This window comes from Fringilla coelebs (assembly GCF_963513975.1).
Source record: "Fringilla coelebs genome assembly, chromosome: 13".
In the NCBI taxonomy this organism is placed as follows: Eukaryota; Metazoa; Chordata; class Aves; order Passeriformes; family Fringillidae; genus Fringilla; species Fringilla coelebs.
In genome coordinates, this window is record NC_140039.1 from 5,409,012 (window position 1) to 5,434,826 (window position 25,815).

At 42.7% G+C, this 25,815-nt stretch overlaps 1 protein-coding gene across 4 annotated transcripts; it reads right to left on the bottom strand.

The window, feature by feature from the left end:
* Positions 1-5: 5 nt before the first annotated feature.
* SHISA5 (shisa family member 5) lies at positions 6-24,236 on the bottom strand. 4 transcript variants are annotated; one of them, XM_084214611.1, is made up of 6 exons: positions 24,164-24,236; positions 20,251-20,328; positions 19,023-19,073; positions 5,681-5,796; positions 5,131-5,346; positions 6-3,027 (listed from the first exon to the last, which is right to left on the bottom strand). In XM_084214611.1, the coding sequence occupies exons 3-6, from the start codon at positions 19,055-19,057 to the stop codon at positions 2,951-2,953; spliced, it is 444 nt and encodes a 147-aa protein (XP_084070737.1). In that variant the 5' UTR covers positions 19,058-19,073; positions 20,251-20,328; positions 24,164-24,236; the 3' UTR covers positions 6-2,950. The 4 variants fall into 4 exon arrangements, with proteins under 4 accessions (XP_084070737.1, XP_084070738.1, XP_084070736.1 ...); XM_084214612.1 differs by having other exon boundaries at positions 24,150-24,177; XM_084214610.1 differs by lacking the exon at positions 24,164-24,236 and adding an exon at positions 20,914-20,987.
* Positions 24,237-25,815: the final 1,579 nt, after the last annotated feature.

Here is a 25,815-nt window from a genome sequence, read left to right on the forward strand (position 1 = left end):
GTGCATAGAGTTTATGCCATTTGGTTTGAATACTTATGTTTAACCTACAAACAACATACAAAGCGAGGTTACAGTATGTAACAAAAGCAACAGTGATTATCTAGTAAATTCAATATTCTACTGTCTTTAATTTCACGTAACATTTCTGAAACAAAGGCACTTACAGAATTTAGAAAAAAAAAGATATATCAACATTTTAAGTCTTAGCTCCCTCCCCCCTCCCTAGAGCACTGTGGAGAACAAGTGTGACGTGAAGGCAACAGCTACCGGGACTGACACATCAGCTGTGCTTAAACTGAAAACTTATGGATCATCTCCATCTTTTCTGTAACCATCCCATTCTCATCAGTATTTGAAAACAAGCTTCAACAAGGCTGCAGGGCAAGAACCAAATAAAATTCGGTCCTACACCTCATTGTTAATGATGATTAATGCACTAACAATAAGCAATTAATCACAATCGGATTCATTTTGAACTGGACCGTTTTCTCTTCTTTCAATAAGTTTTGCAACTGAATGAGTAACAGTACTGCTAAGGCAGTTCCTTGTTCATTAATGACTGATCTCTTCACTTGTACACAGCCATCATTTGCACATGTCCACTCATGGAAATGTGTCAATTTTCAGGTTCCTTAACCATTCCCATCTCCCACCACCCCACACGGAGCAGTGGCAATTCAGGACCATCTGTTTGGTCTGTACAGCTTCCACTCCAAAACCTCTTATTTGGGAATGTCCCTTACTGCTGCCTCCTTCCTTTCCTCCCATCTCCTCAGGGATGATGACTGAGCCATCCTGCCATGAAACTGCAGATTTCTCTCTCACAACCCAAACATGACACTGTGACTGCTCTCTTTGCCACACCAGGGTGGGGACAGGAAGAGCAGGGCACAGTAACAACCTCAGGAAGCCCCACACTGGATGTTGTACCTGTGCTCTCCCTGGCCTGGCTCCACACAGGCTAACAAAGGTGCTGGAACAACCTCTGCCCTCCTTCTCCATGAATAAGCACCAGGAGTAGGATCTGGAGCATGGGATTTATTTCTGCAGTTACTCAGTGCTCTCCCACAGAAATATTCCAGATTTCTAAGGCAATACTTCCTCCTCCATACAGAAGACACCATCCTTCTTTTGGTTGGTCCCACGTAACATCTGACAGTGTCAGGAAGTTTTGCCCAATTTCTCAGCTGACGTGGCAGGAAAGAGGAGGAACACAGACAAAGGATACACAGATAAATGCTCTGTAAGTGCCTCTTGGCACCATTTAATGCTATTAACTTCAACACTCAGAGAGGTGTAACAAAGGGGCACAGGTTGTCATGAAGCCCAGTGTAAAAACTTTCAACAAGTTTCTTCTGAAATGCCCTGAAAACTTTCTTAAAAAAAGAATTGTAATAATCCAGAAATAGACTCAAAAGATCAGGAAGGGGAACAAGGCTGCCTTTGACAACAGCAACTTCCACCCACTTTGTGAGGTAAAACAATGCCACCAAACAATAATATACCCCAAATGTAGAATGCCAGGACAAATGGCTCAATGGCCTCTCTAAAAAAGTAAAATCAATGTAAAAGATATGTTAAAATTATTTCAGTGATTATGTCACAGTGATACATGCAAATAACTACATACTTCCATGAGGATTAACACCAAATTCCATCTCAATGTTGGAAAAGACAGAATTGTTGAGGACAGTGAAAAAAACCCCTACCTTATTTGTTTGAGCAATGAAAGATTCATAAAGCCTAAAGCCCCAGCAGTGTTAACAGCCATGAGGATGTCTCAAGATGTTTCATGACTGAAAGCATTACCTTCTTAAAAATACATCACCTGCCTGGGACCAAATCCTCCCTTTCCCTGACTTCTCATTCTCTGCTCAGCTTTACAGGAATGTTGAAGACAAAAGGGAGGTTTAATGCTCACTGTGGCCCCTCACCCAGCACACTGTTACTCCAATGCAGACTGGATTTACAAAGGTCTGTAATTCTTAGGTTCCTGCCATCTACAGTTCCCACTAGACAGTGGAAAAACCCTGAGCATTTGAAAACCCCAATCTTCTGCTGATATCCCATCCCTCCTGTAAAAGAATTCCTTCTCTGTGATGAGGATGCCAAGGTACCTCTGTTAACATGTCATTAAGGGGCTGATTTTAATTCCAAACTCATCAACAACAGACGACTGAAGTAAGCTTGTTCAATACTAGCTGAACAAGAAATACTCATCCAATAACTTTTACGGAGAATTTTCAGGGTTTCAGCTTTTGATCTATTTGGTCCTTTAAGTGGCAGAGAGTCTGTTGATTTCTAGCTATAATACCCAATGGAGGCACAGTTTATAAACCTTAAAATTGGGACAAAAAACAAGGAAATAACCAACACATGCTATTTAGAACTAGCTCCAAGGCAACTGAACATGGTTTACTACCTCTTACCAAAGGTAAATGTGACGCAAAAAAGGAAAATTCCCTTTTGAATGATAAATGAAATGTTTTAAATGGTAGCTTACCTAATAATAGTAGCTTCAAAACAGGCAGAACTTACATAACATGTATCAGGTAGTTTCTTAGAGGTTAAGATTTTACATTTTAATACTGTGCAAAAGATTGCTACAGCTTTGGGTATTTGACAATGCTCATATTAGACCATTCCCCTCAAAATTATTGCACAGCAAATGGTATTGTGGTTGTGTATTTATGAAATACTCTTTCTTCTTGCTTCTCTCATTGTATCTAGAGCAAAATCTCTTTTTGTATTTCCTTGAGGTATAAATTAACTTCTGCAAGAAAAATACTCCTTCCTTGGAGCATTAAAAAAAAGAAGATACTGAACTGATTTTCACTCTACTTTAACAAAAAATTGTTGTCTTCCAGAAAAATATAGTACAGGTGCATGGTGTAAACAGAACAAATTACATTTTGAAAAGTTTTGGATGCAGAAGCACAGCAGAAGCTTTTCAATAGGTGGGCTTCTGAGGATCCATATAAGCAGGGTTGTAAGGGGGCTGGGTGGGATAAGGAGCTCCAGCACCAGCTGCAAAAGCAAAACACAAGAAAAAACAGATTTATAAAATGTACATTCTGAACTCCACATATAAAATGGCAATTTCTGTTTTGAGTGCACAGTTAAGAGGTTCAACTTAGCCAGTATGTTAATTGGACTTGAAAACAGCTTGTCATAAAACATCTGCATTTCAGAAGTAAGAGCACAAAAACTTTTGTTCTTGTTGGCTTTGGGGCTTTTTTGATGCTGAGTCTAAAAAACCTAGTCTAAAACAAAGGAACAAAAAGAGAACCAGTGGAAGTAAGGAGTGTAAGGAGTGCACATACAAACATACAAGAGGATATACCTGACAGTGTGCTGAGAAAAAAACCACTGGTAAAAGGACTAGAGAAATCATATTAGGACTCCTTCAGGGAAAATGCTTTCCTGCTAAGTGTCAAAAAATTAATTAAGGAAGTAAAATAGAAGGGAAAAAATATCCCACCACTACTGAGCACTCGAAAGAGTTTGACTTATATACCAGATGTGCATCCCTTGGAAGAGATCCTTATTTTCTACTGTTCTGAGAAAAACTGCTCTCAAGTGGCATCTCTATTTTCAGCTCTTTCAAACAGCACAAATTTGTTCAAGCAGCACCTAATCAGATCCCTGGAAAGTGCAAGTGTGGTTATCTTCTGCTGATCTTGTAAAGTGAGTGGGGTTGACTCCTGTGTGGCAGAGCAGGTATTCTCCCCTGGCACGTGACCTAATTAACAGCCTGCTCCTTCGTTACCACGCAGGAGAAATGAAGGAAAGAACTCTCACTGTGAGGCATTTTCAGCTGCCAACATGGAAAGTGCTTTGGTATGTTCCCAGAAAGAAAAAAAAACAACCCAAAACAAAACAACTGTTTTAAAACTAAAAACCAGCAACAGCCTGAGAAACCAGAGAGCAGGAGAAGTGAAATGACTAATTTATTGGCTCCCTCAGATGAAAAAGATGAAGCCAAAGTACTTTGGCATAATCCTGTAAAACCCACAGTTTTTTGGCATTTATAATAGAAAAACAGAGTCAACAGTCCTGCCAAGTCAGTGTTTTCACATGTGGGGCTGGTTTGCACATTATTAACGTACAATTTCTAACTGTTTGCAAATCTTTCACACCATGAAAAGCCATTTTATATCCAAGTTGTCCTGGGAGTTACTTTTTGAGGGCATTATCTACTAGTCAGGACTATACTTTGTTACGTAAAAGGGTGACCAGTGAGGTTTGTAAGAAAACAAGATCCTACAGCCTAGTTTTGGCCCCTCTGAGCAGTCTGGAGCCAACTGCTCAGAGAACAGCTATTACCAGCAGAAGTGGGAATTAGTCATTGCAACAAAAAGGCTGCATGAAAACAATGCTGTGAAAGAAGGAAAGCTGAAGAAAAAAGATTCTGATAATTCTAACTGCAAGTTGTCAACAGACTTCTTTCCATCCCTTTGTCGTGGGTGGGGCCACCTTCCATGAGACCAGGTTGTTCAGAGCTCCATCCAAACTGGCCTCGGACACTTCTAGAGATGCATCCTTAGCTTCTCTGGCCAACTTGTGCCAGGGCCTCACAAACCTCACAGTAATCAATTTTTTCCTAATAACTAATTATATATATATATAAAAAAAAAAAAACTAATCTAAACACGCTGCCCTTTAGTTTGAATCCATTCCCCCTTGTCCTGTCACTGCATGCTCTTACAGAATAGAGCTCACAGATACAAGATTAGAAAGGGAATGTGGAAACATCCAACTCATGCATACATATATATGTATGTATGTATATATGTATATAAATTGACTTTGATTTTAATATTAAATGTCAGCTGAATTAGTAAAACGTCCTATTGAGTCTGCTGACAGTCCCACACATTGCCAAACTTTGCCAGTGCAGTTCCAGCTCACACCTGCTCTGGCAATGCTTAACACAGAAACAGTGTTAGGGAAATTTCCACCAGGGTGAATAACATCATCCACCACAACCTGAGCTTTATAAAATTTGTTTACATTTGCATTAACATAGCCATAGACAATAATAAATGTAAATAACAGAAGATTTGCTCCAGAGCAGCTGTCTCTCAGCTGTTCAGGAGCTGAAGAAGCACTTGGAAGAAGCTGCCTTACCTGCCACAGTTTCATGGTAAGCTGGGGGTCCCACAGGCTGCGTGGGGTAAGGGGGAGGGTACTGGGCAGGGTAGGGAGCCACGGGCATCCCCGGCTGGGGCTGCACAGCCACGGGCTGGTAGCCTTGGTACGGAGCTGCTGCATAGCTGGGGGGCACTGCTGGCTGCTGGGGATAGGCAGAGTGAACCACAGTCGTGGTGGCAGTGGTCACCACAGCTACAGTAAGGAAAAGGAACATGGTTAGTGCTGGTGGTCCTTAAAGAAAAACCCCCAACAATCCCCAGACCCTCCACATGGTGGTATGGAAGAGAACTTCTAAATGCTCAGAAAATATTCCCAAACATCTCTGCAACTTCACATTCTGAAGCTGCTTAAATTCTTATTTTTAATATTTAGGTATTGCAACTTCTGATTCTTATTTTTAATATTTAGGTATTGCAACTTCTGAGCAGAGTATTTTCACCTCTTATAGGAACACAATTTTCCAGGAGGGATAAAAAAAAATCCTCTTCAAAGATCTGATAAAGAAAATAAATCCAGAGCTACTTACGGCGTGGTCTTCGGCATGCTTTGTACAGACAGCAACAGGAGCAGGTGAGGCACAGAATAATAGTGATGACAATCACTGCAAAAACACTAACTCCAATGGCAATAAGGGTTCCAAAACTGCAAGACAGAGACCACCAGAATTGGTAAGATTCACTCCTTAACCAAACCAGCAGCAAACACATTGCTCCACCTCCAATCTCTCAGTCCTCATTGGACTAAGAAACAACTGTGCAAGGCAGTGCTGCAGGAGGTCAGGTCTGCTCAGCCAGGGGAAGTTGAACCACCCCTGACAAGGGGTCTTCGGTCCCTCTCATTTTAGTCTGACTGTGCCTGTTGTTGTTTTGTTGTGAACACACAGGTTCAGAGCAAGCCCACAATGAAGGACCCAGCCTGTTGGGGTGACATCAAGTTCTTCCCACATTCCTTAAGACCTCCCAAGTCCCAAACTGAAGACAATCTCAGCCCTCAACAGATTCTTGGCAGGTTCCTTGCCCTCTGTAAACAGGTATTTTAGAATCCATGTTTCATACAGTCAGGAAGAACTGAAATCCTGATTTTTCTGCAACAGCAAGTGTGCCAGGCTACATTATGGGATACAGAAACACTGCCTAAAACTCACAAATTTTTATGGGAAGACCAGAGATTACAACAGCTTTGACTTCTGTGATGAGCACCAAATGATGGAGGCAGACAAAACCAGTTACCTCTCAAAGCTTTACAAGTTCTATTTACCACACAGGGAAGAAAAGATATCACAGCAAAGCCAGTGACAATTCCCTTGAAGTTCTAAATGAAATGATCTGTTTCCTACTGTCTGAAATCAATAAAGCCCATCTTCATGGAAGCCAAGGTCTCCAGCACTCTTATTTCTTAGAAAACACACCATGCATCAGTTTTGGGAACAACTGCAGGAAGTCAGTTTTAAAGAACAATCTACAAGCTATAAAATAAAGACTAGAGAGCCGTTTTCACATCCATCCTGTTTTTGTTTGTTGGTAGAGGTTTTGGCTACAGAGTTCTTGGTTTTTTCCCCTGCTCAGTTTCCTGTTAACAACTTTAAACAAAAAAACATCTCCATAGCATCCAGCAATTTTCACTTGGCTATCAAACACCAACCAAATGTGACAACTGCATTTGAATATCAGTGACACTGGAAGGTTAAATCACTGACGAAAAGAATTGCAAAATGCTTTACCCTAGCCCAAATTTAAAAGACCTCACCTCAGTGTCTCCTAGAGCAACTTAACCTTAGTAAGCTGAGCACTGACAAATAAAAAAGTCTCAATTTTAAATGCAACCTTTCACCTTAAGAGAGCTGTATCAATTTTATTCTGTTTCTGCAAAAGCTAGAAGAATAAGCTTGAGTCAAATCTCTTTCTAAACAATGACTTTAGGAAACTGTAATTGTATCTGACTGAGCACTGATTTTGTGAAATACTAAATACAGCACTATGGATACAACCATGAAGTACTGAATGGGATACAGGAAGCAGGAACTGCTGCAGCCTCCTGAAGTCACAGGAACCAGTCAGAGTCACTGGAAAATAAATGGATTACTGCAACACAACCACAGGATGTAAAGGTGAAAATAATGTGTTGGGGAACACGTGCATGTTTGGCCCATTTATTTGCACAGAACATTTCTGAGATGCTGACCTAAACACACACTCCTAAACACCCAGCTCTTAAATGCCCTCTCATCCTCATCACCATTATCTTCACTTCGGCACAGTAAGTTCACAGACAACTCATCACCATCCAGAAACTCCCATTTCTTCAAGCCTGGTGTAAAAAACAAAATACAAATGTGATTTCAAGAGAAGAGAGAGAACTGCACTCAATGGATTCATACACTGAATTATGATCCTCATTCCAATGTTCTCAAGAAACAAAAAACACCTGTTACAAACAACAGACACCTTCAGAAACTGCAGGCCAAGAAATGTCAACTGCAATTTCTGATACTTGTGGAGCAGCCAAGAGCATTTTCTTTTCTCTTGTTTCTAATTCTGCACCAACCCTGAAAGAGCTCTCTCACTAGAGAAGCTGACATTACTTCCATTATACACAGCTGTTCTGCAGCAACAGCAGCACAGACAAAGCAAAGAAGTCTTCTAGGTTCTTCCCTGGGTTTTTCCCCCAGTAAAGGAAAAACACTTTTTTTGTAGTGAACTATGCTAAGGAAAGAAATTCTTGTGTCAAGGAAAGAGATTAGGGCTGACAAAGACAACTAAAATTCTTCACTTGTACAGACAATGAACTTCTTAGAACTTCAGCAAAAGTTGGACAGAATCAAAGATACTAGAAAAAGTGAGCTAAAGTGGAGAAATATTTACTCATTGTAAATTACGGAGCACAGCAGGAAACTGGAACAACCCCCTTATGTTTCACAACTAAATTAATTTCTGATACAAAGAGATAAACAGCACAAGCTCATCTGCAGCCAAGCTGAGGGCCCTCAACAGATAAAAACACTGACCATGGGCTCCATTTGTTTGTTTTTATTAAAATTTTCTGCTAAATGAAGCTGATATCTCCTATTTGCTACCTCTAATAAGGAACACAACAAAAGCAAAGCTAAAAACCCAACACACGATGTCCTCATCTTCACCAAGCTGTTAGAGACACCCTGTGCATTTGGGTCACTTGTGTCCTTGGCAAAATGACACAACCATGACACAAGGACATTCTGCACCCATCTCCTGAAGAGTTAAATGGAGACACATGTTTGAGGTGCAGGTGTGTCATTTGTACACGTTAGAGTTCTGTGTTTGTGTGTGCAAACACTGTGATCCACTCCTACCCACTGAAACACTGTCTGATTGCTGCAAACCAAATATGCTTCCAGAGACAGCCCAGCAAGTCAAATAACAGAGGAGTTCGCTCTTCTCACAGCTCCTCAAGGAGTGCAACAACTGATTACTGGCAGGCATTTTTATCACCTACTTCACAGCAGATAATTTTCCTGCCAGTGCTTGGGCTCATGCAGGCTAATGTCTTAGAACAGCACAAAGTGGGGAGACATTTACAGAAAAAACCTTAAGTGCTGTGAACTTGTAATTCCTGTCATCAACACTCTCTAAGAATTTTTTTTCTAAGTATTTTTATTGACAACCAAAACTAGCAATACTCTTTTGGAATTTCTGCATGGTCAGTCATTATCTTACTGCAGTAATGCTTTTTTTACTGCCCAAGGAGTACTGGTCTCAGCACTTCTTCAGCATTTAAGGGATATCCCACTACTGAAAAAGGTGCAGGAGGGCTGCCACTAACAGATGATGGTCAAGTGAAGTCAGAATGGTGCTCAACACACATTACTCAGTGAACCTTCTAACCTTCAGGAGACAAGATATTCCAGGCACTGTATAAAGACTCCCTTGCAGTGTGCTAACTCCCTCCTCAGACAAAAATTGCTTCATTTGATTGCTTTCGCCTGATGAATCTGCCTAAAGGGCCCTAAAATATTTGGAAAAAACCATAATCACATCAAATGATAATTTAATTACCATAAGCACTGTACATAAATGAAAAAGAACAAATGGGAGGGATTGTTGCTTACAGATTCTTCCCCTGAATGGTTAACCATGAGAAAACAACGAAACCAAAAGCACACCTGACCCTGCATTCTGCAAACAAACGTCAGAGTGCAGAAATCAGGGTGGCCACAGCAGCAGCTCAGTGCTCTGCTGGCGTCAGTCACAATTCAGGTTTCCAGATTCCCACATTATATATACCATAGTCTAAATAAAGCACACACAGTTATAAACAGCTTGAGCTCATTCACTGACATTTCCTGCTTCTTTCTCTTCACAGGAAAGTGAACTTTTGCCAATAATTTCATAAAAAAACAAAATCAAACCTAACAGCAGTTTTATTGCAGCAATGACAAACTGCAACTTCTCATAAAATATACAGAAAAGCAAATATGGAGAGATTTATTCCATTTAGTAAAAATGGAGAGATAACATCCTGCCCTTTCCTACCACCACCTCTTCTCCTGCCTTGCCCTACCTCCACCTCTACCCCATCCTCTCACAACTGAAGTGAATGTGTAATGAGAATGTCTCTCAGACACACCTTTAAAGCTGTCTAATTATTCAATATATCTATCAGCTCACATAAAGGGAGTTACTTGCCTATTTTACCCTTTTCAGGACTGAATGAGTTGCAACAGACATATTAAAATGTGAGATCCAAGGATCTAAATAGTACTCTTTGTAGAAGTTAATTCTCAAGACAGTTATTCATGTGGGAGAGCTCAGTCTTGAACAGTCAAATGGAAAAAAAAGTTTATTTAAAGCATTTTCCAATATCAAAGTTTTTATTCCAGCAATGTATTTTAACTCTTCTTAACAGTTTGAATCACTTAAGTCAGTGACATTTTGTAAGCTGATACAAAGGAAGCTTTCACATAACTATGTCTTCATGTGAGTAGGACACACTAAAAATTTTGTCTTAAAACAGAAAAAAAATCCAAATTAACAATGAGACCACCTAGTAATGAAAAATTAGTTTAAGCAGCCTTTTTATTGTGCAAGTTTTAATCTATTCCAAGATTAGTTCCATGCTTCGAGAAACACATTGGCAAGGCTCTTTTCAAAAGCACTGCTGCTTTTCAAAACAAACATTTACAAATAGTGAGTTATGGCTGTAACACGGGGTGGTCTGGAAAGACTTCAAAAGATAATTTAGGCCATTCCTAAAAGTTAAATAAAAAATTGAGTATATGCCTGTCATTGCTTACTGCTCCAGAAAAGGATCCAGTTCCCAGAAATGCGATGGAATGGTAAATTTCCACGTTTGCCCTGACTCAGGTGTAGGGCATGCCCAAACAAGTTCCCCGAGAGAGATGCCTAACTAATATTTTAGTCACAGCCATACAGTGCCACACACTGCCTCTGTGAAGTTCAGCAGGAAAATAATGTCTTTTTTTTTTAAGAGCAACATGAATTCCCAAGAGCCTTTCAGAAGGATTAATTTTTAAAACTTTACTAGCAACACACTTCCTCAGTTTAATGTTTTAGCATAAAAATTCAAAACATAAGAACCACTTTCCTAAAGATTAAACGAAAATAATTTACTATTACTCAGAAAGCAAACTCACAGGAAAACATTGGCCTGATTTTAACACTTGCAAGAGGGAGCAGCTTAATTTAGCACAGCCTTGAGCCTCAGCACAAGCAGACACACCAGAGTTAAGCCTCCTGGTCCAGGTGCAATCACAGTAATTGCTGGCGCAACCTTGGCCACCTCCCCAGAACAGGATCTCTACATGATCAGGAAGTTTCAAAGTGATTCTTGTGGTAGGCAACAGGCAGCCTAAAACTCAGCCTGAGCAGCACGGTTTCATTTCCGCAAAATCTTGGTTGTTTCATCAGACTGGCAGGTTTGAGAAACTGCAAAGTCATTTTAGGAGCTCCGCAATGCAGAAGTGTGGATTGGAATTGTGATGTCTGGTGTTTCAGACAAATGTTAACAAATGCTAACTCAATTAGCACTTCAGAGTGTCTCTCGTGGGGTTCTGCCCATGCACAGTCCCTTTTTTACTAACCCTTCAGAGCAGCATCAGCTCAAGCCATCATTAACTGCAAACTGCTCTAGCAGGGACACAGATGAAATGATAACTCCTAAAACTCAGCACTACTTTCCACAATTCCTTCTGGGTAGTCCCAAAAGGAGAGTTTGCAAGGGGAGCCCCAGCAAAACAACCCCTTTGTTTACCTGCAGTATAAACAGCCCTGAGCTGCCTCCCCCAGAGCCCACAGCTGAGCACAGCCCAGGGACCCAGCGCTGGCCTGAGAAACGAGCTAAAACAACAATAATGCCACGGGAAGCAAGAAACTCTGCAACTGCCAGAGTGCTACAGGAAAAGAGAAGGCAAGAATCTTACAGGAAGAAGTTTGCTAAATATGTGCTGAATGGAGCCTTTAGCTGTTTGTTCAAATAGTGATGTGGATTACTTTAAGCCCAAAATAATAAACTTTAATTTTATATACAAAGACCTACTGGAATGAAGCTAACTACTATTTTTTAATATTATATTTACTTTTTTTTTTAATTCTCCATTTTTTAAAAATAGCATGTTTAGCACAACGTATTCTTAAGCAGCCTTTATGAGAAAGTGGCAGGGAGGAAACTTCCTGGAGTTTGTGGTCTTACTCAGACATCTGACACCCTGATCCAACAGGTTATTATGGAATATGTATACAAGCATCTTTTCTTGGTCCCTAAAGAGTGCACTTGTACTAAATATGTCTATGTATATAAATCCCTTTGTAATACATACTAAAAATACAATTTTCTGGTGAAGTTTGCCAGGAAATCTATTATTGTACACTTTGTAGAAAACAGAGTAATTGCTGTAAGTAACTGATGCATTAAAATATGCACATAACACGGGGAAAAGTCAAGGCTTCATTCAGAGGGACTGAAGTCTTTTATCAGCAGTGCAAGAATTAACAGTGCAGCTTCAAGCAGGCCCCCAGATAATTTTCAGTCCACTGGACCCTCAGCATAGAAACTGTCCTTAAACAGAATTAAAGGCATTTGCTTCTGCAGGTGGGAAATAAATTTTAAATGTTCCTTTAGTGGAAAAAAGAGAATGTAGAATGATTACAGATATTTAAGGCAAACAACATGAGTCAGTTCCCTTCCTACCACCCACTTCAAGGACACAGGATGTTACCCCCACACCCAAATTCAAATTTGGCAATGGGAAGGATTTTTCTTAGATGGTTAACTTAATTAGCAGAACAGGTTTAACTGAAAAAAAAGCCAAACCAAACGAAAAAACAATTAAGTGCTACAAAAAAAATTTCCCCACAAAAACTGCAATATTACGAATTTGCTACTGCCAGTATCATACTAATTCTAGAAGCAGATTTAAACAACTAATTAGAAACTAACTTGGCCAAAGATTTTTTTTTCCCCTGGCATATTGAAACCTGGTGTATGACTTGCCAAACACACTGGAACTGCAGTAAAAGGAAGTTTGGACTAGGTTACACCCACCTGCTTTGCCTGCCTTATAACCCAGCTTTTATAGGAAACACACCTTTTTCTTTACCCACATTACTCATGTATCATCACGTATATAAAATTTCCAAGTACTGTGTTCAGGCAGGAGCAAAGTTTGAATTACATAAATTAGTTATCCTGTACTACTATGAAGTGACATCCTGCCCCACATTCCCCTTCTGGAATATTAGTCACTCAGCACAACAAGGATCATCAAGGAAAATCCAACACTGTACAAACAAGAACAGACCACTGCAGCAGAGGTCACATCTGGCCAACCACTACTACTTTTAAATGGCATTGATACCTTCACCAAAAAGAGTCACAAAAGTGACTTGGATGACTAGTGCCTTTCACACCCTAAAAAAAAAAACAGAAGGAGGTTTTTAAGTTTACCTCGGTGGAATTGAGAGCCAGAGACCATTCTAATAAAAACAGAGGTGTATCACATCAAAAATGAATCGTATAAGATGTTTTGAATACAAAGATCTTGTCAAAAGGCCAATCTCTACACAACTGGTAATTTCCTGAAATTAAACTAATTTGTTCATTTTACAGAAGACCCTACAGCTGCAGTTTTAAAAGGCGGGGCAATTTGAGGGTATTCTCCTCCTCCCATAATACATCTACAAACACAATCTGTAGCAAATATACCCAGCTACACCTCAGGCTACGGCTTTTTTATGGCACTATATGAAAAAGTAGAGTTGGTGCTCAAAATGCTCAAATTTTTACAGATCCTAATAAATAGCCATCACGATCTTCTAAACATGTTTTTAAAGGATTCTCTGTTTCTTGGGCTATAGGATCCTTCTCTGAGGACTACCATACCTGCAACCTCTTCCACAACCTCTCTCCAGAGTCAGCTTGTACGTTCAAAATGTACTGTTTTCAGAGTTACACAGAGGCACAGGAAAACCCACAGCCAGAGGGAACACTCTACCCTGCTAGGTAGCTACAGTCAATGAAGCACAAAGCCACAGGAAAATTAACTCCTGAGCAGAATCCAAGTGATCAATCTTGCTGCGATCAATCTTGTTGTGCGCTCAGGTTGTTGCTGTCACGCAGCCCTCTGTGGTTAGAAGGGCACACTAACCCAGCCATGGCCATCTGCCTCTTACACCAGGGCACCATTTTTCAACCTCTCCTTCCTGCCTGGCTTCTGAGGAAACGAAACCTAAGTGCCTACAGCAGCAGAGACCACAACTCACAACCAACCCTCTGCCACCTTCAAGCAGCTTCTTCATCGAGACCATGGTGAACACAGAACCAAATGCTCAGCAATGCAAGTCACCACTGCTAAATGTGCAAGCTGATGTTTACTCTTCAGGCTAGTAAAAAGCATTAAAAATTCTTTAAGTAGCTTCAAATCCAAGTCTCGGTTGTTTCCAGGCAAGAAGCTTACATTCCTTGGTGAGATTAGCCTGTGCTTGAACACGAGCCTCACAGAACAGGCTGTATGTAGTTTAACTCATTTATTACTGAAAATATCAAGGACCAGCACTGGAAAAGAAATCCTCCGTTCATTAAACAGAGACTGCTCACATTTCTACAAGTTTTTTTCCAATTTCCATGGAGTCTTCCCTCTGGAAACATTCCACACCTACCTGGACACATTCCTGTATAACCTGCTCCAAGTGACCCTGCCTTGGAGGGGGGTTGGACTAGATCATCTCCAGAGTTGCCTTCCAACCCTAACAATTCTGTGATTCTGTAATTATCTTCATTATTTACTTTCTTACCACTGGCAACCTATTACAGATCCTGGAGTATCCAAATATACCAGAAAGTATAAAGTGGAGTCCCTGATAGTCACAGCAGGGGAGAAGAAACGGGGCATAGCTCATTATAATTTTTCACCTTGTCTATGGAGAAAATATGGGCTTGCAAATATCTAAACCAGACAAAGAAAATCAGGATAATCATATCTTTCACTGGTACAAATATGCTGGTTTTGCCAGGTTAGCCTGTAGCAGCCTCTTGTAGATGCCACATTTTAACCAGGCATGGATTTTCTCTGTATCACAAAAGGACAAGGAAGCCACAAGACAACACATGGCTCAAACCCCAAATGAGCACATCCCCATCCAACAAGGCTGGTCTGTCTCTGCTGGCCAAAGCTTCCCAGGAAAATGGACATCCTGCCTCCCCCTCCTCCTAAGGAGGAACAGCCTTGCCTCAGGCATTACTGTACCTGTTACACAATCTGCTGTAACTTACAGGCAGAAGTTAATTCAGAAACAGAGCCAAATTAACTGTGTACACAGACAATGTGAAGTTTTGTTCCCAATTAGAAAGCCCAGTACCAGCTGCCCCAACTACATTATTTTCTTCTGTAACTGATACAGATGTTCTGAATTGCTCCACCTCCTTAAACACTCAAATACTTCACAATGAGTTGAATTGTAGATATGAGTCATCTAATTTCCTTTTCCAGTAAGGGTCACTATTGGAAAATTGGCATACCAAGGCTAAGTAATCACACTACCAATGAAAATAATAACAAGTTCTGACCTGGTGAATCAGTGCTCTGCTTTTTGCAATGTTTCTTAAAAAAAGAATACTATGTACAGCAGAATAAAAAGGAGAAACCAACAAAATTAACCTTAATTCTCACAAACCATCTTTGAAACCAGAGTAAAGCAGGGGAAAACTCAGTAATCCAATTAAAATTGGGGGGGGGGGGGGGGGGGGGGAATCCTGAAACACCTTCCAGTAGTAAACCTTTGCCACACCACATTCACTAGCAGCAGAAATTGGAGAAATCACTTATGGTCAAGGAAAAATGGTGACAAATTTATCAAGTTCAGCACTATGAAAACCTATGCCTACACCCTGACCTAAAAGCTCCACATGATCTTTAAGGATTGATCAACAAAATAAAAGGCCTGAATCTGAGTTAATCCTGACTTTCATATTTTTCCTAGAATGCTTACATTTGCTTCCAAATCCAGCCTTCTGGGAAGCAAAATGCTTTCAAGTACTTAGAAGTGCAATATTAACACACTCCAATGGAGTGTAATTTATTGTCTTTAAAATGGCCAAAGATTATAGTGTATGGACCACTTGCAATGTGAAATACACTTCAAAGGATTGCCCAAAATGCACACCTGCCTGAACTGCACCTGATACTCAATATAAATACTGAAAGACAACATCAAGGGATTATACTAAAAAGAAACCTACTGAAAACTGGTGCTTTGCTTGCACTTCTGCAGAAGATCTCAGAATAAACACAGCAAAAAAGCAAAAGTACAAGCAAACTAGAAATTGCTCAGCCAGGCAAGATGACAAAGAACAAACATTCCACCAGTAGCCCTTCCCTACCCCTGTCCTTAGAATTAGGGTGTAATTGTGGCAGGATTTCCAAGCAGGGAGAAGGAACACCCAGACAACAGAGTCCAGTGGCAAGTCCACAGGTAGTCTGTAACTCACCCTCAGAAAGGGGAAGGTCTCTCAAAAAGGCAGGATTTGTGAGCAGTGTGCCAGGGTGGCAACTCAATCTAGAAATCAGCCTGATGCAAGAATGGGGAATTAAACACTTTCTGACCCATAAGGCCAGGAAATCATCACCTTCTTTCTCAAGGGCAGTGTCAAAGGTAATATCTGCAGCTTCTAAGAACAGGGCACTAAAGGAAGTTGCCCTTTTTGCTTCCTGTCATGTTACAAGCTGTTCAAAGAGAACGTTCCTCTTGTTGGAAATACAAAGAAATATTCTAACTTTTATCAGTTAGACATCAGCCCTTCTCTCTACACAGTGAAAAATTAAACTAACATAGTCATCAAGAAACAAGGCAAAACCTGCCTTGTAAAAGAAATTGGCACAGAGAGAGAAGGTGGAATATACCTTGCAGGCAAGGAAGCAGGACAACTCTTCCAGAAGGAATTCAGCTTATTACTTGGTTAAAAAAGCATAGAAACCTCAACATATACAACACAAAATCCCAGGCACTGTTTGTAACTAAACAAAAAACCTCCTTGGTGTCCCACTGGCTGCAGTCACAGACGGTGCCACCCATTGCAATTCCCATTATTGAAACACCCTAAATGGGACAGCTCAGTCATAAGTCATTTTGGAAAGTTCTAACATGTGGTTTTCCTCCAGAGTCCTATCCAGGTGGCTTTTCAAGGACAGTAATCCTGTGAGTAACTAATAAATCCTGTGAGTTTCTAATAAAACTGCCTAACAAGAAGGTAAGTTTGATGTCGAGTCTAGGCCTTTGCACAACACTAATTTTTCAAAGCTGCAATGTAATTGAAAAGGGAAAGAGAAGGCACCCATCTTCTCAAGCTGAGACATCTACGGTTATCTTTTAAAACATTCCACAGCTGAAAACAAAGATAATTAAAACAATAAAATAAATTAAAACTGCTCCTTCCTAAATGCCTTTTTCTGTCCTTTACAAAGAACAAGCCCTGTCTTCAAGATAAGCCTCACACCTGCTGTACTGGAACCACACATCTGAAGACACAAGATCAGCCTAGCTGGGAAGGGGCATCCCTCCTCCAAAATATTTGCTACATTAAATCCTCCTCCTTATCGAAGCGACACGGCCAAAAGAGACCAAGGCTCCAAGACATCCCCGTACCTCATTGACACCACCATGCCGGTGCCTATTTCCCTTAGCGCGGCTCCTTCCTCCCCCGCAGGTGAGGATGCGCCCGGACTTACACAGCGCGGGGGCTCCGCCCGGCCCCGACCCCCGCCCGCCGCTCCCGGGGACGATGCCGCTCGCACGGCCCCGCTGGCAGCCGGTACTGAGCCCGCTCCGCCGGAGGTCCCGGGAAGGCCGGGCGGGTTCCCCCCGGCGGCTGTCGGGTCCCGTCCCGAGCCGCCCGAGCCCCGCCGCTTACCCCATGCTCGCCGCCGCTCGCCCCGCGCCCGCCGCCCGGCCCCGCGCACGTCACGGCGCCCGCACCGCCCCTTAAAGGGGAGCCCCGGCGCCGCCGCCGCGATCCCGATCGCCCAAACCTACGCAGAGACATCCAAGAGGCAGAGCCCCGCGTCACTGCGCGCAGCTCGGCCGCCCCCAGCACAGGAAGGACAGGAAGCGTTGGAGCGAGTCCAGGGTTGTTGATAAGATGTGCACGATGTTGATAAGAGGGCTGCAGCACCACCCCTAAGGAGACAGGCTGGGAGAGCTGGGGCTGTTCAGCCTAGAGAAGAGAAGCTTGTGTGGACACCTCCCAGGGTCTGAAGGAGCTACAGGGAACCGGAGAAGGGCTCTTTGTCAGGAACTGGAGTGACAGGACAGGGAGTAATAGATACAGATTGAAAGAGGGGAAATTTAGGTTGGCTGTTAGGAAGAAAAGTTTTTACCATGAGGGTGGTGATGCACTAGAATAAGTTGCTAATGATAGCTGTGGATGCCCCAATCCTGGCAGTGTTTAAGGCCAGGCTGGAGGGGCCTTCAGTAAGTGGGACATGTGTCCCTGGTCATGGCAGGGGGAGACTGGGAACAGATCATCCTTAATGTCCACTCCAACCCTGTAACATTCTGTGATTAATTCCTGCCCTCTCTTCATCATCTTCTGCACTGGGAAAAACTGATATATTTTTACAGCAGGACTCCTGTCATCACCAATATAGGCTTAAAGGAATTTACTTGTTCCCAAGATTGAAAGAGATGGAGAAATATTGATAGAAACTCACTGCAAAAGATGCTAGAACACCAAGGAGATACTTCAAAAAAAAAAAAGCAGATTTTCTTCCAGAGCCACTGTGGATTTTCTAAGAGTACAAAGCACAGAGAAATGGCCATAAACTAAAACAGAGGATGTTCCACCTCATTGTGAGGAAGAACTTTTTTATGTTAAGAATGGCAGAGTACTGGAAGAGGCTGCCCAGGGAGTGTGTGGGGTGTCCCCTCTGGAGACATTCAAGTCACGCCTGGACACATTCCTGTGTCACCTGCTCCAGGTGACCCTGCCTTGGCAGGAGGGTTGGACTGGATCTCCAGAGGTCCCTTCCAACCCCAACTGTTCTGTGACTCTGTGCTAATGCTTCAACCTCCTGTTCAGCAGGAAGGATGCAGGTTATTATATACAGAGACTTATGGTCTAAATAGCAACATCCAGCTTCTTCGTCATGTCTCTCATTCTTCCAACACACACACAGATTTTGAGTGCTCCACACTCTTAAGACACAAATTAGTATTTCTATTTTTGTATTCTAGCAGCACAGAATCATGGAATTGTTTAGGCTGGAAAAGATCTTTAAGATCACTGGGTCCAACTGTTAACCCAGCACTGCCAGGCCCACATGTCCTGATTACACAATGAAGAACCTCTACATAAATCCCATTTTAAAAGCTTGTATGGCTTACCTGGGGCCAAAGTCTAAATCAGGATCCTGAAACATGTCCGAGTCAGGGATCCTGTAACAAGAGAATTAATCTCAAAAAAAATGGAATTTATTACTTATTAAAGTTACCTAGCCAAGTTTCAAGTGCTTATGAAAGGTAATATACCCTAAAAGGAGAGATTCTTTTTGTTGCCCGTGGTGCTAAAAGTATGGATTTGACAATAGCCTGACAGCACTGTTCCAAGGCAGTTTTGCAAAATCCAAAACCAAATAGACCATACATAGATTTGAAGCAGCTGAAGAGAAATGCATTTACTGCATCAGCCCTAAGTAACTAAAGTTAGTCAGTGACTGACAACAAAAATCAACAAATACAGCTTTTTACTAAGCTCACCTTCTCCATTAACTGAGCTTAGTTTTGCCCAAGTATGCTCTGAGAGGCATCCCTGCTTTGGGGAGGAGAGAGGAGCAAGCACAGCAATTTGTCCACCAAGTGGGGGCATGTTCTCATCTTCTACATGGAGAAAACCAAACACCAATTTTATGAGGGCTTCTGTTTCCTTCAGTCAAACTGAACTGAAGGTTCAGTCAAAGGCAGAACAGAAGTGTGACATTTCAGTGTCACAGTGTCCTCCACCTGGCTAAAGGATCTCTGACAGTCTTTGCTCCCACACTGTAGCTCACATCATCGTGGCCAGCAAGGAGCAGATCTGTACTTTGAACAAGTCCTCTTATGCCTGGGTTAAGGGGAGTGATGCTCACTTTCCCTGCAGGGATGTGGCTGCTCTTCTGTACTTCACAGAGACAACACCCAGCTCAGGCCAGTGTTTCACCCCAGACATCCTGCACTGGTTAAGCCCTGCCTGAGCCAGGTGCAAGATAAATAAGTGGCTCAGCTCAAGTGTGAGCTCAACCAGCCTCATTCATTCTCCACAGCAAGCCTGGGAATTTCCCACATTACCCACTCTGTGACTACAGTAATAACCCCACAATAGGTGGTTTTAGAGTGTGTCCTCTCTGCTCCTTTGGGATGCCTTTCACTTGGTAACATTCTCCATCTGGAGCAGGTACCAGTGGTACCTTTCTAGTGTCCTTGAACATCCTAAATTGTGAAGTAACAAGGACTTTCCACCTGATATAGTAATACTGACACAACAATCATTTTAGCAAGCATTAATGCATATTGTATCAGACCTTGAAGCCCTCCCACAAAGGTAAAAAAAAAAATCATATTAAAGCTTCATCCCAACCAGTTGGTGGATGCAGTTTTCCTAATTTCCTCGGCAATCTTCTTTACAGTTTCCAGAGGGTCTTCTGCATCAGGATACCTTCAGAAAAATTAAACAGAGTATAAGTATTTGAAAATTATCAAGAAGACACACATGAGTTCATGCATTAATTTATCCAGCTCATTGTTCCCTTTCTACAGGTAAGTAACAAGCATTAATGTTGATCCCTGATAGAGCCTGTTAGAGATCTAGAAGAGAAAGGTCCTTTAGGAAGATTTAACCATTAAACAGCGTGTTTTTATCATTTGATGACAGAATTGTAATGTGTTGTACACATTCAGTTTGCCTCAACTTTCATTAAGCTGATTGCACTGGAATTTTTGTTCATCCAATTTTAAGAATACATTAGAGCAGCAGTATCACTCCAGACAAGATCCACAGCAGAAATCAGGACAGGATTGTGCAAGTTATACCTCACCAAAATAACCACTATATGCCTGACAATCCTCACCCAGAACTGAGAAACTTACAAACCAAAAGTTAGTAAGTAAAGGAATAGTCATGCAAAGTCTTCCTCATCCTGACCAAATCACCTAAGTTAACATTTAAATATGCTGAAAGTACTTGGGTCAGGTCTTACAAACCAAGTATTTCCTTCTGTGCATTGCAGAGGCAAATACTTACTTCTTACACATAGAGTAGCTCATCTTCATTAAGCACCTCTATCCAAATGTTCACACAGACATAAGCACTAAACTGCATGAAAATATGAGATGCTGGTGTTACTTTCTTCACTATATCTGATAGTAGCTACCAAATTACTGTAAAGACTCAAAGAGCAACATGAGTTGCCAAAAAGGTTAAAAATACCAAAAGGCCCAAAAATCTGTTAGAATAAAACGTTAAATTTTCCTAGACATTTGACTTGATGGAAAAGATGCAACACCACTGCACTCACTGTAGGTTTGGATTTCCCTGCAACTTGGTTGTTTGTACCTGTTGCTTTGTTTACTTCACAGAAAATCCAAATCCTGATAATCCATAGAGAAAACAGAGATGTCATACAACAGATTCTTAGAACTCAAATCAGTCCAGCAGCATTCCCACTGCAAGCATCACCTGGTGCAGCTCCAGTGACAATCCATGGGGATGTTCATGTACCAGGATGGCTCCCTTAGGGAACATCCCACACTTCAGAACTGCATTGGGCTGACACATTCTTTAAGAGACTGGCTGTTTTCTCTGTCCTTGCCCTCCCAAGCCTGAGTAACTGCACCATAAGAATGGCATATTAAAAGCTTTTAACTGCCACAAAAAAAATACTTCCCAAAGCTTAAGCAAAGTCATTTCCCAAGAAGGGTATCACTTCGTTTTTCAGTGACAAATGCTGCAGTCAGCTGGTTTCTATTCATCATTTTCCTTCCTATCAAGACATAGCCTGATATCTTGCTCCTAAACCACACTCCACCCAAAAACCTCAAAATCTTTCAGGTGTAGTTGTTCAGAGAAAGCAAACAAAAAGAGTCAAAGAGAATATTTAAACTGACTTTAACATCTGAAAATTCAGTCTTCACCCTCTAGCATCAAGAAATACCTGAATACTGTTGCCTGGAATAAAACACAAAACTTTTCCAAACAGTGTTAAAATGATAATATAAATGCAAGTCTTTAATTGATAGCCTTAATTATGCACAATATGGTGATATGCACACACAATACAGTATTTCCAAATTTTTATAAGATTGATTAGTATACCTATCAAATATTGTCCAGTAAGAACAACAGTTGGCTAGGTAACTTTCCCCCAATCTTTTTTAGCCTTACACTTTACTGTGTCTACAATGTAAGCTGCAAAACAAAGTGTCCTTGCTAGACTAAAGGCAAGACTAAACAGAATTCCAAGAATGTATTAGTAAGGGTTTGGTATACTATGAAGGAGGACAGGAAAAGTTCTAGAAGTTAGAACTTTGTATTAACAGCCTACAACGTTACAAATACTTGAAAAATAAATAAAATTTTAAAATATTTAGGCATCACAGCCAACGATAAAAAGAAAACCAAAAATCTTTTAAGGGTTTAAATATGGAGGTTCATTACTGTACCCATAGCACAATACTTTTTACAGCTTTACATATGCTTACACATGGTCGATCACATTTTTCTTCTGCAGACACCTAATGCCACCCGCCTCCTCCCTCCATCCTCTATCCCTAACAAGGAAATGACAGGTAGCTAGACCAATTCCAAAATACTTTGTGAAATTACACAGCAAGGCAGCCAACAAAATTCTTCCCTTCATATCACAATTGTACTACTGCAGCACAATAAAATAACGAGGAAAACCAAAAGCCTAGGCCAGTTCTCAGGTGGCTGAGCTGAGCAAACAAGGGCCCAGCACACCAAAGAATTTGGTGCCTCTCCTTTGTTCCTCTCTTCTTCCATCAGCTGTGGCATCCATGAGACTCTTCCTCAACTATCTAAATTCTCCAGCTCATCAACCGATCAACTGATGACACTTTTTTCCCCAGCCAGTTTTCTGATGGTTTATTTCAATCACCTGAGAACAGGTACAGTCTGCACCCAACCCAACACAATCCAGTTACTGAGGGGGTCCTCCTATCCCGCAGGGTATCAGCGTGATGATTTCACACCATCAGTACTGCACAAAACCTTTAAAGACTGACCAAGTTCCATCTCAAGAGCAGAGCTGCCAGACTCTTTCCACCCAGACCTCAATCACTGCAATAAGTACCAACTTCCACCCCTATTTATTCAAGAGCAGCTTGCATAGAATTACAGCTATAGCACCTTGGTGGTGAGTCAGCTTAAAGAATCCTTTTCTGGTGCTCATACCTTGAAGTACTGACAGGTAACACTGACCATGTCAGCCACACTGATTTCAGCTCAGCCCCCGAACAAACTGTGATCCAGGATTAGTCTGACCAAGTCAAATGTCTTCTTGCATTTCACAAGCAACTTTTCTGCACAGGTTTGTGCAGAATTTGATCTCTCTGATCAAGTGATACCACTGATTTATAAAATACAAAGACTGCTTCTCCTTCTATGAGACCTCACCAGCTAAGTTCTGTGATCACATCCGCTCTTTCTAACGACAAAGTTGGGGAAGACCACACGGTCCATCCTCTAAGCACAATAACAAATTAGCAACAGATAGAGCTGCTGAAAAAAAACCCCAATTATCAATAACAGCATTTGATGTACGAACTCAATCATCAAACAAGCTTACCTAAGTATGCTTTTTATGTGAGATCATCACTGAGCACCTCAGTGTTTATATTATCTTCCAGTAAAAGGGTAGAATTTACTGCGTCAGGGGTGAAAAGGTGAAGGTTTTTGATTGGATGCTTCAAGAACAACTCGCAGTCATTTCAGTACATCATTACCTTACCTTAGTTACCAGGAAACCCTATCATCAGGCCACTGCTGGCCGACACCACGGCTCAAAACAAACCCACCGAACTTCAGCAGAACTTTTCCCTCAGCAGGACTCTTCCGAAATTCCGCGCCAAAACAGCTGCGCTCGTGTGGGCACCTCCCGCCGCCGCCCGGACCACGTGCCCGCAACACCGCGTGTTCCTCGGCCCCCAACACCACGGTTCCACGGCCCCTAAAACCACACGTTCCTCGGCCCCCAACACCACGGTTCCACGGCCCCCAACACCACGGTTCCACGGCCCCCAACACCACGGTTCCACGGCCCCCAAGACCGCGCGTTCCTCAGTCCCCATCCCGGCACGGGCGGCGGAGCTGAGGGGGCTGAGCTCGCAACCTGGGGCTCCCCGCGCCGGGGGCTTCGGCCGGGCTTCCCCCTCCCCGGAGGATGTGATCACCGCCTCCGAGAGCGACGCCGGAGCCCCCCAACCCCTCCCCCGAGCACCAGGGCCCCGCCGCTCCCGCACCTTCCCGCGCTCACCGGCCGCCGGCAGCAGCAGCAGGAGGAGGAAGGGGCAGAGGCCGAGCACGCCCCGACCACGGCGGCGGGAGGGCGGCCGCGCCCCGGGGGGTGCAGGGAGGGGGCGGCCCGCGGGAAGCGGCAGAGGCAGCGGGCGGGGCGGGGCGGCTCCGGCCCGGGAGAGCGCTGAGGCGGTCCCCGACCCCCGATCTCAGTCTCCCACTCCCCGATCCCTGTTCCCCGTTCCCCAGCGCGGTTGCTGCAGTACCAGCTGAAGGTTTCTTTCTCCCTGGGGGACACCTCAGCGCAGTATCACAGAATCATTTAGGGTGGAAAAGACCTCTGAAGATCGTCGAGTCCAGCCTGTGACTGATCACCCACCATGTCAACCAGACTGTCAAAAATAGGTTAGGAACTGTTGTAAAATAGTTAATAATTGTTAAGCATGCACTGTTAAAAAGTTTGGTTGTTATATTGTAAGAGCGATTAAAGGGTAGTTATAAGAAATACGGTACTCACCGTACCGTATTAGACCTAAGTAAAGTGCATCACCCCCAAGCCAGCCTGGGCAGAACTGTCATGGGCCAATCAAGCGCCTAAAACCTTCACGCAAATGAAGGATCCCAAGAGAAACCAATGCAAAGGAACAAAAAACAGTATAAAAAGGGGGCATCCGAGCCAGTGGGATCGTGTGCCGCTTCACCTGGAACATCGGGAACATCTCTGCTCAAGAAAGGAAGATCCAGCACCGGCTCTGCAGCATCCTCGCTCGTCGGGAATGCTCCTGCTCGACCCTCCAAGCTTTAGGCCTTATAATAAAAGCTGAAATCACTTTAGCTCCGGGAGTGTGCTCCCATTCATAGCAAGAGCATGGCACCAAGTGCCACATCCAAGCTTGCCAAGGTGCTTGTTCCCTGAATGAATCACTTCTGTCAGCATCTAGCTAATGGAGTTATGTCATGGCCTAGCCTTGGAAGGCCTAGCAAAATACAGAAAGGCTGGTGAGAAAATCCCAAGCACCAGAGTCTGGCTTGGAAGGTGGTTGGTAAAAGAGGATCTCTGGGAAAACTCTAAAGGCAGGAGCTGAAGGAAGCAGTCACTCCCAGCAGTGTCACACACCTAGTATTGTAGGACTTCTGGGAAGTTCAGGTTTCTATCCTGATCCTGAATTGCATTTCAGACCTGAATTCTTCAAGGCTGGATTTCACATTCCTTTTCCCTATTCTGGTTGTACCTGAGCCATTGTCTGGTTGTTGTCCAGGCAAGTTCCCTAGTGGACTCTGATGCTGGCTGAGAAAACGTTCCAGCTGCCTGGGCACTCCACCTGAGCCCATAGCCTGGTCTGCCTTCCCCTAGGAACTGCTCGTGCCTCTGGATCAAAACCTGTGCTACAGCACTGTTGCTAAAGAGCACCAGGATTGATGAAGCAGCCCCCTTCTCAGGAAGTTTCTGAGGGTAAATGACTTCTGCTCTATACTTCCCTCTGGTTTCCTTTTGTCCGTCACAAGACATCCTCACAGGCCTTCCAGGAGGTGTCTCAAGGAGAGGTTTCAGTCTCCCCTACCCTACCTGCTTCCTAGCATATTGCAGAATCTCTCAGTCAGAGGAGAGGAAGCTCGGGTGTGTTAGGAAATGACTTGGGAGCACTGGCAGAGGTAAATGGTCAGCAATCC

Excerpts from the sequence above, each read along its gene's own strand:
- SHISA5 (XM_084214610.1), bottom strand. The coding sequence starts at position 20,942 with ATGAAGATGAGCTACTCTATGTGTAAGAA. Across the intron at positions 5,797-19,022 it reads GATTTAGACTTTGGCCCCAG|TTTTGGAACCCTTATTGCCA; the intron begins GTAAGCCATACA and ends TCTGTCTTGCAG. Across the intron at positions 5,347-5,680 it reads AGCATGCCGAAGACCACGCC|CTGTGGTGACCACTGCCACC; the intron begins GTAAGTAGCTCT and ends TCCTTACTGTAG.